The sequence below is a fragment of the Osmerus mordax genome, chromosome 12, assembly GCF_038355195.1.
Source record: "Osmerus mordax isolate fOsmMor3 chromosome 12, fOsmMor3.pri, whole genome shotgun sequence".
Taxonomy (NCBI): domain Eukaryota; kingdom Metazoa; phylum Chordata; class Actinopteri; order Osmeriformes; family Osmeridae; genus Osmerus; species Osmerus mordax.
Window position 1 is genome coordinate 11,213,333 of NC_090061.1, and position 13,849 is coordinate 11,227,181.

Consider the following 13,849-nt stretch of genomic DNA (forward strand, 5'->3'; position numbering starts at 1 on the left):
CGTCAGGCTGGGAGCTGGGCTGATCTCAGCCTGCAGACACCGATTATACACTGGCGGAATATGTAAACACCCACTGCCTGCTGCTAGATGAGCTCACGATCATTGTGTTGGTTTGATGTGAACGTTAGTGGGTATTCCTCTCTGGGTCTTTGATTATGCTCCGTGTGGAAGGCGGGAAGAGAGACAAGGACTGCTCTCCAAGTGCTTCAAAAATCTGAAGAGAACCAACTTGCTATTGCTAACGCTATCCCTTATTGGTCAAAATATATATATATGAAAATTGCTTATCTAAAAAACGATTGATTCTCTTCCAATATCTGAGGGGAGCTCCTCAGGCATGAGTGGTGTTTTTGAATGGCGGCTTTGTAAATGTCTACAAAAAAGGCTACAATGCTGTGGGTTCTGATGTGACGCGAGCACCGCAGGGCAGTCTTTGTGTGCATGTCTCCTTTGAGGAAGTGAAATCGTTACAGGTTGCCTAGAGATGGACTCAGCAGCCCCTTCCCCCAACCCCCCCCCCCCCCCTTCTCCTATTCTCTCTCCATTTGTATCTCTCTCCTCCTTCCATCCCCCTCTGTCCCTCTGCCCTCCATTAGTCTCAGGCTGGTGAAATCCAATAGAATTACATTTCATTAAATATCCCTGCAACATGCAGTAGTGTTTAATGAAGAGCCCCCCCCCCCCCCCCCTCCCTGTCTGCGCCTGCACCTCACAGGGAAAGTTAGACCTTTAAGAAGCTCATTTATCATTGTGCATGCACATGAGCTACTGGCTATTTAATTCATCCGTGGGAGCGACTGTACCTCTGTGTCTCTGTCTCTCTCTCCCCCTCTGTATCTGTCTCTCTCTCATTCTCCCGTCTCCCTCCCTCTCGCTCTCGTTCCCTCAGTCTTTCTCTCCCCTTGTCTGTCTCACTCTTCTCCCCTCTACCTTCCCCCTTCAGCGAAAGGAGACTGAAGAAGTGTTTAATCACAGTGCAGAGAGAGAGGGGGGGGGGGAAGAGAGAGAGAGAGAGAGGGTGCTGCAGGTGGGAGGGATGCTGCAGTATGGGGTCTCTGTAGACACCAGCTACAGGAGGGAGATTGGAGGAGAGGAGATCAGAAAAGGACAGGTCCCTGGCTGCCAGCACCTGCACAGCTGGCTGCATTCACAGGCTAAAAGCCCCCTTAAGGCAAAACCCAGGGAAAGGAGGGAGGAAGGACTAGGCAAGAGATTAAGGAACGGAAACCACGTGAGGAGAACGCAGACAGACGTTCTCTAAAGATGTTCCCCAAAGGGGAACCGTCTCTTTAATGTCAGCTGGGTTCAGTTGTGAAACAGCGAGAACCGAGTTTTGTTAGCACTGAAGGTGTCGGATAGACTATACAACACTGAGGACCAGATAAGCCTGCTGGTTGGGGACCGTTTCGGGAAAAAAGTTAACAAGAGGATCTAAAAATACACCTGCTTGCGTATACAGTATTAGGTTATTGATTTGGTGGGCTGGATCACTAGAGATATATCATGTAATCTATGGGATTTACTGATTTGCTTCATGGGGGAGGGAGCAGGGGAACTGTGTGATCGATGATGCGTGCTTCATGAAACTGGTGGGGAGGGAGGGAGGGAGGGAGGGAGGGAGGGAGGGAGGGAGGGAGGGAGGGAGGGAGGGAGGGAGGGAGGGAGGGAGGGAGGGAGGGAGGGAGGGAGGGAGGGAGGGAGGGAGGGAGGGAGGGAGGGAGGGAGGGAGGGAGGGAGGGAGGGAGGGAGGGAGGGAGGGAGGGAGGGAGGGAGGGAGGGGGCTGGTCCTATCATGTGATGTCATCATCAAGGATAGAGAGAGAGATGTGTGCGTGTGTCTGAGCAGGTGACCTTCACCATAAAGAGTGAGTCATCACCTCTTGTTTTACACGCGAGGAGGAGAAACGCTGTGCTGGTCACTTCTCTGCTAGATACTTGCTAATGCTACAAGGTAGCGGTCCGCAGGGAGCGAGCGAGGCAGCGGATCGTATTGCAGGGTCGCAGCACTACGGCACTATGCAGCAGCCCCTGGCTGTGTTTGCTACGCTTGTCTGGAAGTGCTCCACGTGATTGTTTCGCAGTGTGGAAAAGTGGCTGAAAGACATTGTGGTTTGCGAGGCTAAAACCAGCACCTTTTGGGATGCGATTCAGTTGAGTGTGTTGAACACAATGAATGGAGATCTCGGTCGTTGTAAAGTGTGAATGTGTCTCTGCCCGCTTAGCAAGCATCTGCCCCTCTGCAGGAACATGGCCATGTGGTGGCTCTGGGCTCAAAAGTCTTGTTTGTTCATGCTAGCTGTTATTATGCAAAGCGTACAGTATATACAGTTAGGTCCATAAGTATTTGGACATTGACACAATTTTAATAATTTTGGCTCTGTATAACACCACAATGGATTTGAAATGAAACAATCAAGATGTGCTTTAAGTGCAGACTTTCAGCTTTAATTTCAGGGTATTTACATCCAAATCAGGTGAACGGTGTAGGAATTACAATACATTTTATATGTGGCCCCCCCCTTTTTAAGGGACCAAAGGTAATTGGACAATTGGCTGCTCAGCTGTTCCATGGCCAGGTGTATGTTATTCCCTCATAAAGGGAGTTTGTTATTTCATTGACAAGGAGCAGATAAAAGGTCTAGAGTTCATTTCAAGTATGGTATTTGTGTTTGGAAACTGTTGCTGTCAACTCTCAATATGAAGTCCAAAGAGCTGTCACCATCAGTGAAGCAAGCCATTGTTAGGCTGAAAAATCAAAACAAACCTATCAGAGAGATAGCAAAAACATTAGGTGTGGCCAAATCAACTGTTTGGTACATTCTTAAAAAGAAAGAACGCACTGGTGAGCTCAGCAACACCAAAAGACCCAGAAGACCACGGAAAACAACTGTGGTGGATGACAGAAGAATTCTTTCCCTGGTGAAGAAAAACTCCTTCACAACAGTTGGCCTGATCAAGAACACTCTCCAGGAGGTAGGCGTATCTGTGTCAAAGTCAACAATTAAGAGAAGACTTCACCAGAGTAAATACAGAGGGTTCACCACAAGATGTAAACCATTGGTGAGTCTCAAAAACAGGAAGACCAGATTAGAGTTTGCCAAAAAACATTTTAAAGAGCCTGTACAGTTCTGGAACAACATACTATGGACAGATGAGACCAAGATCAACTTGTACCAGAATGATGGGAAGAGAAGAGTATGGAGAAGGGAAGGAACTGCTCATGATCCAAAGCATACCACCTCATCAGTGAAGCATGGTGGAGGTAGTGTTATGGCGTGGGCATGTATGGCTGCCAATGGAACTGGTTCCCTTGTATTTATCGATGATGTGACTGCTGACAAAAGCAGTAGGATGAATTCTGAAGTGTTTCGGGCAATATTATCTGCTCAGATTCAGCCAAATGCTTCAGAACTCATAGGACGGCGCTTCACAGTGCAGATGGACAATGACCCGAAGCATACTGCAAAAGCAACCAAAGAGTTTTTTAAGGCAAAGAAGTGGAATGTTCTGCAATGGCCAAGTCAATCACCTGACCTAAATCCAATTGAGCATGCATTTCACTTGCTAAAGACAAAACTGAAGGGAAAATGCCCCAAGAACAAGCAGGAACTGAAGACAGTTGCAGTAGAGGCCTGGCAGAGCATCACCAGGGACGAAACCCAGCGTCTGGTGATGTCTATGGGTTCCAGACTTTAGGCTGTCATTGACTGCAAAGGATTTGCAACCAAGTATTAAAAGTGACAATTAGATTTAGGATTATTTTAGTTTGTCCAATTATTTTTGGTCCCTTAAAAAGGGGGGGCCACATATAAAATGTGTTGTAATTCCTACACCGTTCACCTGATTTGGATGTAAATACCCTGAAATTAAAGCTGAAAGTCTGCACTTAAAGCACATCTTGATTTGTTTCATTTCAAATCCATTGTGGTGGTATACAGAGCCAAAATGCTGAAAATTGTGTCAATGTCCAAATACTTATGGACCTAACTGTAGGTTAATTGATGGAATGAATAGCCAGGGTGCAAAGACCACAGCTGTGGCCTCTGGGCAAGTGTGTGTGTATGCCGTCTTTGTGTGCATGTGCGAGTGCTCGTCCTTGGGTACAGCATGTGTCTGTGCATGTATGTATGTGTGCATGTGTGTGTGTGTGTATTTGTGTCTGTGAGTGTATAATTGTGTGCATGTGTGTGCGACTGCTCGTCCTAGTGTGTGTGTGTGTGTGTGTGTGTGTGTGTGTGTGTGTGTGTGTGTGTGTTTGTTTGGGGCTCCCCTGGTGTGCTCATGTAACCATCACTGTCTCCTCTCTGCTCCACAGGGATCTCAGATTCAACACTCGTTGGAGGTGGAACTTGATTCCAACACAAGCCAGACTGTGCAGCTCACTGAGCAGCTACCCACTCTTTCCTTCCAGGCAGCTCAACCACACAGAGACAAACAGCTCCGGCACATCCACAGTGGAAACAGGGAGCCTAGCCGGGGCTCTAGTCCTGCAGCAGCATCTGATTGAGGGGGTTGGATGTTTGTCGAGTTTCCTCACCAGGTCCTCAATGAACTCCTTCACTGCAGCTACCACCAGGATGAAGAGCAGGGGCACAAGCGTGGTCCAGCGGCCAGTTGGCGACACGTCCGGGATTTGCTAGAAGAACAAAACAAAACAAAACTGAAAGCACAGGAGTGAACAGGAGTCCCCTTCCCCCCCCCCACCATCGTGGACTAGACAAAACGTGCGGCGGTCCACAGTGTGAACACAACGCAGGTACCCGGATGTTTTTGTGTTCTGACGTCACAAGGCGGAGAGCAGACCAGGTCGGCTGTCCCCGGTCTCTTTCCGACCCACCGCCACACACGCATCCATGACACACCCGCGTCCATCGCGCACACACACGACCATAAAGCCCTGTGGGACACCATCGTGTCGCACAGTTGCCCTTGAGCCTGGCGAGAGGCTGTTTGTCAAGCAGAGGCCTGCGGGAGCAGCTATGAAGGAGGCCGTTAACCATTAGGGGGACAGGGGGGGCATGGGAGAGGCCAGGAGATGGAGGAGGGGGACATCTGTCACTCCATCAGTGTGCGTGTCGTGAGGACACGAGGGCAGGTCACGCTGACAGGCTGTATGTACACAGGGTGTCACCGGGTCTTCTGGGCGGAGAGGCGATGCTGAATATGGAGATCTATAGGACGAGGTCTTGGAGGGGAAAACCGCTGTGGAGTCCATAACAGGCAGCAGGACTGCGTCCTTGGGATATGCTAACCACTTGCTCATCTACATTTCAGATAGGGTTCCATGTGTTATATTTAGCCACTACTGTGAAAGCTGATGGTTCTCAAGAACTACACTAAGCTTGGTGATGTAACCTGTACAATCTTCCATAGCACGGAGTGCCTTTCTTAAAAAAAAAAAAGCCTTTTATCTCTGGCCCCTCCTCCTCCTGTTCCGCCTCCTCCTCATCAGGGATGTTGTATTCAAGGTCGCAGCATTGACGAGCTCGGTAATGAAGACTCACCCCAGCTGATCTTCAAAGGCCTGGCCTCAAGGTCGGCAGTTTAGCCTCCAACGTCCTCCAAACTCTCATTAGTGAGGCGGTAGTCAGCAGAAACTCTGGGCGTAAACCTGAATCTCATAAAGCCTGCCTGCGTTCCACTGTCTTCTCTGTCTGCCCTGAGCTTTGAACACCTGGGACGTGGTTTTAGAGTGGAGGGTTAGGAGAGGAATCTGAGATGCAAGCAAAAAGGTTTAGGGAGGGAAAAATTGAAATCTTTCCAGGGCGATGATAGGAAGGGCTCTGAGCCAGGTGTGTGACAGAATTTTAGGGCATATGCATAAATGTATGTATCTGTAAGCTCCTTTGTTCATTGATAAAGGACAGCCAGTGACTAGTTTAAGTAAGGTTTGGAGTCGCTAAAGGCTCTGAGACGTTTTACCCAGGAGGATGGGTACAGCATCTTGTATTGTTTGAAGGTATTTATGACCTGGGGGAGATTTTTGTTGTCTTTTTTCGGGTGAAGTACAGAGTTAATGTTTATTTGAAGTATGACATAAACATAATAACGTTTACCAACGTAACATCATCGACACACAAACATAAGACACACCAAGACACACCAAGACAATTCCATACAGCTCCATCTAGCATTCTAGAATGGGACCGGGAGAATTCAGCCCACCAGCACTACGCAACTGATGGCCCTGAACCCCCAAGAACATTCCTCAACAGACCATATTATAGATACGACAGTTCTCAAAAGTCATTGGTCCATCCTACAGACATGCAGCTATACCAAATCTCTTCTGTTATTGGTTAACTCCTTAGAACAATACAGTTGAATCCACATTGTCTTCAGACCAACTGTCTCTTCCCCCCAGGTGACAAGAACTCTCCCAGGTCACCCAGACTTCCCGTCTCTAGACTTCACGTCTCCTAGTTAGGTGTCATAAAACTGCAAATGACATCTCTACCAAATGGAGTTGAATCAACATTCATTGTATCAAGCTTTTTAGCCCATTCTTAACTTCTTTTAAAACACATTCATTGTACATATGACCAACATTTCTTTCACAGGTGTTGGAGAACAGGACTGCTTCTGTCTCTCTTGCATCTGGTACAGCAAATCACTTAGATGACACCGTCCATGACAGCCTATGCATTTTTACGGCTTTTTACAGCATGATGTGTCCAGGCTGTGTTCTAATCTCATTTCCTTTGGAGGCTATCACATGTTTTATTTATTGTGAGCCTACAGTGTTGCTAGGGCCGCAGTGTGAGTGCATGATTACATTTGTGTGGATTTGTGTGTCGGTGTGTTCAATATTAAATTATACGCAGACATTTGACCTTTGAAAAGTGGCGTCCAGGCCACACCGAACCTTAATACGAAAATGATTTCCCATATACACACACACCCTCTCCCCTCCCTCCCCTCCCTCCCCCCTCTTACCTGCAGGAGTGCGATGAAGAGAAAGAAGGAGTTAGCTGCCCTTCTGAACTGGGAGTAGAGGAACCGAGGCAGGAAAGTCAGAACATTATACTTGGCCGTGCTGCAGAGGAGAAAGAGAATAGGAGGGGAGGGAAAGGAAAGGAAAGGAGGAGAGAAAGAAAAGGGAGAGAGAGGGGGAGGGGGGGTTGGAGAAAAGGGTTTACTTCAGCGAGAACAGTTACTATATGTTTATATTTAGCAACACAGTGTCAAGATGCAAGAATCTGACCTCCCAAGAGGCATAATCATCAATCTAGTCTTTGAGGGGAACCAATTTAGTGATAACATCTCCTCAACCCCTTTAAGCCCAACTCTTCCCAGGAACAGCCTGCCTAGTGGATGGGGTGGCTGAGACGTGTGTGTGTGTGTGTGTGTGTGTGTGTTGGTTGTGCGCACTTGTAAGATTGTGTGTCATGAACGGCAAGCCAGTGGACTAAATGACCATAAAGCATAATCAGGAGGAACAGGGAAGCTGGCAGGGTGGGGGGGTCGTAAAGCGTCCCTGGCCGACATGATCTACAGTAGTCAAGGAGGTGAAGAGAGGCTAGCAGGGCCCTCAGCCCGGGACCTTCTCTGATTTACAGCCACATTAAGGGCTGGTCGGGGCGAGGCACTTGGGCGAGATATACTGTACGTGGTGATGTATGCTGAGCCACCAGCACTACCTTGTTTACACAAACACACGCGCGCGCACCCACAAACACACGCAATAAAAGATTGCAACCAGAGCAATCAGAGGGGGTCGGAAGGTTAGCTTGTTATCAGTGCTTTGCATGTTCTATTGACACTGTACATTAGACACAATGCTAAGCTACTCCAGGAAGCAGTGGGCAGATAGTGTAGCCTAGCACACTAGCAGAAGGTCATTCATTCATACAAGCACGCACACGGAAGGCAACCATCCCCCCATCCAGAGAGCCCCTCAGACAGACAGATCACCACCTACGAGCAGACAGCTGGCAAGCATGGCGAGACTGGCAGACAGTCAATGACAAGAGATAGTGCTCCATCCATCCACTGTCTCCCCTGCTTACTGGCAGTGTACGCTGTCAGTCTGGGTGCCCCAGAGGTGTACAACCCGAGTGTGTGTTCTCGATACGTCGAGAAGGGTGCAAAAGAATCTTTTCCAAAAAAGATGCCATCAAAAAATTCCTTTTATTGAATTTGTCACCTACCGATGTGACCGTACTTCCTGTCTGTATCTTCACTTCAGGTGGGAAGGAGCCCTCTGAATTCAATCAATAAATGTATAGGTTGAATGTTATTTATATACACACACCATGGAGGTGTAACCTTTAAACCTCTGAGAGTGGGTGTGTGTGTGTACTGAGGGAAATGTCATGGAGCCATCATCACAGGCTTTGTCGCCCACTGGTTGGTCCATAATAGAGTGTTGATCTAAGTAAACCTTCACCAATGAAAACAATTCTGTTGTTGAGGGTGAAGGGAGTGACTTGAAGAAGCCATGTCCTTTGTGTTCTCCAGCAGGAACAAAGGAACAAAGATTCCGAGCGTTGTTAAATGTTTTTCTCACGACAGCACTGGCATTCTGCTGCCAAGGATGACATCTTCGACTTTGTGTTTGTCAGCAAACGCAATCACACAAAAGCGACTCTAACCTTCACGGCTAAAGATGGTGAGCAGGTTTTCCCCGCAACCGGTCCAAAAAGCACCCAGCACACCTCCCAGGGAAGCTCTCCATCTGTCACTTGGTGAGCGTGTCCTTGTGAGGGCACTGTGCACACGTCAGCGTTGGTAAACATTTGTCTTTTTTAATTAAGATTTTACGTGTTTGTGCTTTTTGTCGGTGTGAGTGCGTGTCCTCCTGTTCCTAGGAGCTGCGTACAAAGTCATTATGTCAGCGCTTAATGGACACGCAAATGGAGAGCAGCTTGGCCCGCCACTCGTGTTGGCAGTGGCAGGTCCAGCCCGCTCCACCACTGCCCGTGTCACACTGACATCAACAGCAGATCTGCTCTGACAAGCAGTACAGCTGAGTAAAGAGCAACTCCCACGCATACCACAGCTGCAAGGCCACTGTGGTAAGCAGGCCGTCAGACCGGCAACACCAACAGAAGCAAGGCAGGAGGGTCACAGAGGTAAGGAAAAAGCACAGCATCGATGCTGGCTACAGAAATGACGCGCTGAACGAAGGGCTGGTGAGAGAGTGGGGGTTCTCTTTTTGTGGTCATTCAGAAGAGGACGTTGATGTGATAGTGGCGGTTGGTACTGGTGTGACCACCTGCTCAGAGCAGCAAGGCATGGGGGAACTGAGACGGGAAGAGGTTGGGGAAAGAGCGATGCCAGGCGGACCACACCATTCCTACATCCCTGAGTCACAGCTAGCGTCTTAGCATGGGAGGAGGACGAGGTCAATTTAGGCCTCAATAGAAAATGCACAGAGAGCATCATCCAGTCCTTACCTTAGCCCCAGGCTCTCGTGCTAATGACGATTCTTGCTTCCACTGAAAACAGTGGTAGGCCTGAGCGAATGTGTTTCTTTTTCATTACTTGTTTGCTGTGTGCATGTGAAAGTGGGTGTGTGTGTCTATTGTGTACTGTTTGTGAAAGTGAGTAGGTGTGTGTGTGTGTGAGAGAGAATGTGTTTATTTGTATGTGTGTGTGTGTGCGCAAGTGTGTGTGCGTGCATGTATGTATGTGTGTGTGTGTGTGTTTGTGCATAAAAGCATGTATGTATGTATGCATAAATGTATGTGTGTGTGTGTGTGTGTGTTTGTGCATAAATGCATGTATGTATGTATGTGTGTGTGTGCGTGCACAGAGGGGGAGGCACACTTCTCCAGCCACTCATGCAGCAGGAATGCTAACGCTAATACCCCCTGACAGAGGACGCTCAGCCCAGACCTGACCTTTTAATGCTAAAAACTGCTTCCATCTCCTACCACCAGGAAGGAGGGAGAGGGCATACTGGAGACACAACCCAGTGTGCAGACTGGCCCAGCACTGGGGCACCCTCGTGGATCCAGCTGCGTAGGGGCTGGGATGAGTCAGGGAAGGAGAAGATGCTCAGCTGATGATTTTAGGAGCGTGGAGAGTCGGAGATAAGAGGCAGTTTCCTCAGACTCGCTGTGCGTTGGGAGGCTAAGATGAGGCCGAAGCCACAGAGGTTCTGGGTTAACATGATGAAAAGCAGCACTTGCCTTCTGAGTAGCCAATATAATGATGTGAACATCTGGGCGTGGGCCCCTAGTTCTAGTTCTTCCCTGTCTTCATGTACCTCTGGGAGAAGGCTAGGGCTTCAGTGTTGAACTGAGTCTTGGAGCCACTCACTCTAATTCAGAGCCTTCGTGTGGACCTCATGGTGCCTGTGGTCTCCAGGGTCCATGACCTTCCCACCAGGCAGTAGACACCAACCTGGGAGTCTGTAGAGGAGCTGCTGTCCTGGCTACCTGCCCGTTCCTCATCGCCGGCCTCACAGATCATAGAGGCAGTGCTTAAACTGGAACGTATCGACTTCCTGCCATGTTGTGAACTTTGCTGCATTCCCAGCAACAGTGCCTCTGTTGTTGTGAGCTGTCATAGTTGTTGCTTGTTATTTATATCACACCTTTACATCTCTTTTTATGATGCTCTCCCTAGCCTCCTCCTTGTAGCACCTGCTTTACCACAGTCCTCCTTCTCCCCCCCCCCCACACCCACCCCTCATACTCCTCCCCCTCTCCTAAACCAAAACTCCTCCTTCTACCCCCTCTTCTCCTCCCCCTCCCCCTCCTCCCCCTCCCCCTCACCCCCCCCCCCCCCCCGCCCATGTCAGTGAGAAGGCAGCCCAGGTGGAAGGTAGAGTGGTGAAGTGCTGCAGTGCGTCTGTGACTTCATCTAGAGATGACATACGGTGCGCCGGGAGCCCACACTCCCACAGGCACCTTCGGCACCTCCGACTTCATGGATGCACAAACAAAAGGGAGAAAAAAAAAAAAGGAAAAAGAAAGAAAGAAAAAGGAAACGAGCTCCTGAAAACCGCGCTGCACGATCGGCCTCGTTTGGCCTCCTCGTCCGGAGCATGCTGTTATCGTGCAGAGATGTTGGCTGTGTGCCTCAGAATCAATAACCTATAAATGGTGCATGGAATATTTAAGCCCCTTGCACCAATTGTGTTGGCACTTCACATTTATTTATGACATTCAGATCTTATTTGATCATACAATTTGGAAACCATTCCCCCGTTTAAGGCTGGTTGGCCACAGTCTTCTGTCATCATACACAGGAAACTGCATTCAAGTGACGTCGTTCTAACGCTTGGCCTGCAGCCATATAGTCCTTACCTGACATGATTACTGCAGAACTTGGTGAACTGTGGCTGGTTGAGGTATATCAGCCTGGCGTCCTCCTGGTCAGCTAATGAGATCTTCTCTGTGGTGTCCTCTGTCTTCTCATAGCCTGCACACAAAACATGGAGAGATGCACATCAGAAAATATCAACCTTGAAGCGACGTCTCCCACGCCAGATATGAATTGGAGAATGAAGGTAGATATAGTCTCTGCATTCATATTGACTGATGCCTCAATCCATCTCAAATGAATCATCCGTGCGAGCTGTCTATTGGCTCTTTACTCTCAGTAACCCAGTAAAAGGCCCAAGTCAGTACTTTACATTGATTTTCCAACAGCTACTCTCTTCTAAATTGGGGTTGAGGCTACACAGACAGACCATTGGGATGAAAGTTTTCGGAATTCTCAAAGGCACGCCCCGAGTTAGTGCAAAACCGTCCTAAGGTCACGAAGAAAATGAGAGAAAGTATGACAACTTTCGTCTAGACAGGTCTAGGTGTCGAACACAAGGCTTTTGTGAGGGAGGAGACCCAGTCAAGGGCAAACAGCTCAGTGTGCTTTCACAGGCTGATCCATCCTGGGCAGGGCTCAGGTGGCATCGTAGTGTGTGTGTGTGTGTATGGGGTGTATTTGTGTGCGCATGTGGTGACAGGAGCACTCAGACAGTGTTATCTCCAGGGCGTGCTCCAACACAGAGAGGGACTACACTGGGATCCATCTTAAAGAGGATCGGCTACGTCTCCTTAGCTGCCAAGCACCTCACTGCGGCCAAACCTGGGCAAACACACAGATCCACCCCCACGCTCACAGGTGTGTGCAGGTGAGACTGCCTACGTGGCCGTGTTTGCTGTAGGGCTTAATGCCTCCATAGACAAACCAAAGGAAAAACAGTGCACTGATGTCTGCTTTCTCCACAACCGGACACTGGAAGTGCATTAAAAAGTCAAGGGCCAATCAAACAGGCTGACAAAGTGCCCGTTAGAGTCTTGCCAAGCTCAGATTACACTTTTCATTTCGAAAGAGCTCGGTGCAGGTTTTGCATTGCTGCTGGGAAACCGTCCGTGATTAGAGACGGTATTTCCTGTCGAGAGTTTGGAACTTCCTGCTGGCGGTGGTGGCTTATCGTCGGTGTGATCGCTGTGGTGTCTGGTGTTTGCTGTGAGGTCAGGGCCGGAGGCTGGCCTACGCTGGTTCTCAAAGGCCAAACAGGACAGGAACAGGGCAGGGGTAAGAGAGCCAGAAACGAGAACGAGACTAGCGCGGAGAAAGGAAACAGCCTTCTAAATATCCTCGCTGTCTAAAGGAAATCAATGTTCAAACACCGTTGCCTGGAAATAACCAAGACAACAGACTCCTATCTCGTAGCCTACTTATAATAGGCCTAATGCTTTTAAGCTGTGGTTAGCAGCACTATAGCTCGGTCAGTCGGTTGGTCCACGAAGCTTGCGTACGTGGTCTCAGCCATCGCCACGTTCGAGCATGTTTTCCTTTGGCCTTCGACTCATCGTGCGTGTGGTTCCTTCGTGTGGCTCACTGACGGGCAAAAGGAAGCTAGCTCCAGCATGTCTCTCTGAACCCCGGCTGCTGTTGACCCCTCGTGGAGCGCTGTGAGACCCTCCAGTGGCTCACAAAGACGCTGCTCGGCTACCACAGAGCTCAAACGTGTGGGCTGTCGGTTTTTTGTTTTGTTTTCTTACGGATTCCCAATATGTCGAACACGGGTAACCAGATGCCCAGTTACTCCTTCTTCACGCCCTCGAACTTACACTCGGCCTTCAAATTTCCCTTTCGTTTTCAGATGATCTAATCAAGTATCTGGAGCCAAAACATGAGTCATACGGGTATGTCGTGGATCCTAACAATCTCACTGAGGTAGTGATAGGTAGTGAGGAGCGTCTCTGTAGAAGCGTATTCGTTACGAGCGGGTATCGCTTTCAGGTCATTACGAAAAAGCATGTTGCTTTCCACTGTCCAATATGCACACTCTTACACATCCACTCCATTAAGTCTCCCTTTCCTGACCAGCACAGAGCTAAATTACCCACTGAATTCAAAATATATTATGTACCTCATTGAGCACTGTAGTCAACTGTAGTCCCACTCTCACTTAAACTCTCCTTCTTTATTACTACGGCAACAGATAAGATAATCTATTGGCCCTGTCATCAGTACAGCGACCCCTAAGCATTTGTCATCCACAGTGTGGGATTTTAACTGCACATGATGCCTGTTGAGGGGTAGAAAGGGAGGGACGATTACACGGAGGAAGGCGACAACAGCGCAGAGTGCTTTAGGGATTCCCAGGTTGTCTCGGAGGTCCCGTCCCAGCCCAGACAGAGATAAGGGGGAGGGGGGGGGTTCCCCTGGACACGACCTGAGCTCCTCCACTCCGCACTCCAGCGGCTGACAGCAGGCAGCGACAGGGGCAGCTGGGCTCACATGTGAGAGGAGCGGGACGGGGAAGAGCCGGGGAGAGGGGGAATCACACTAGCACCCCGTCCTCCCCCCCGTCCTCCCCCGCACCCCTCCCTCTCTGAACACCCGTGAGTTGAAGGGGGTGCAGCCCCAGGGTGAGAGGATGTAC

At 49.2% G+C, this 13,849-nt stretch overlaps 1 protein-coding gene across 2 annotated transcripts in view; it reads right to left on the reverse strand.

Moving 5' to 3' along the window:
- Positions 1-13,849, reverse strand: part of atp8a1 (ATPase phospholipid transporting 8A1) — an 88,643-nt gene that overhangs the window by 63,494 nt on the left and 11,300 nt on the right. For both annotated transcript variants that reach the window (XM_067247247.1, XM_067247246.1), the window contains exons 2-4: positions 11,259-11,373; positions 6,937-7,036; positions 4,538-4,636 (exon numbers count right to left, since the gene is read on the reverse strand). In XM_067247247.1, the coding sequence (XP_067103348.1) occupies positions 4,538-4,636; positions 6,937-7,036; positions 11,259-11,373 (314 nt within the window). The remainder of the gene's footprint in view (positions 1-4,537; positions 4,637-6,936; positions 7,037-11,258; positions 11,374-13,849) is intronic.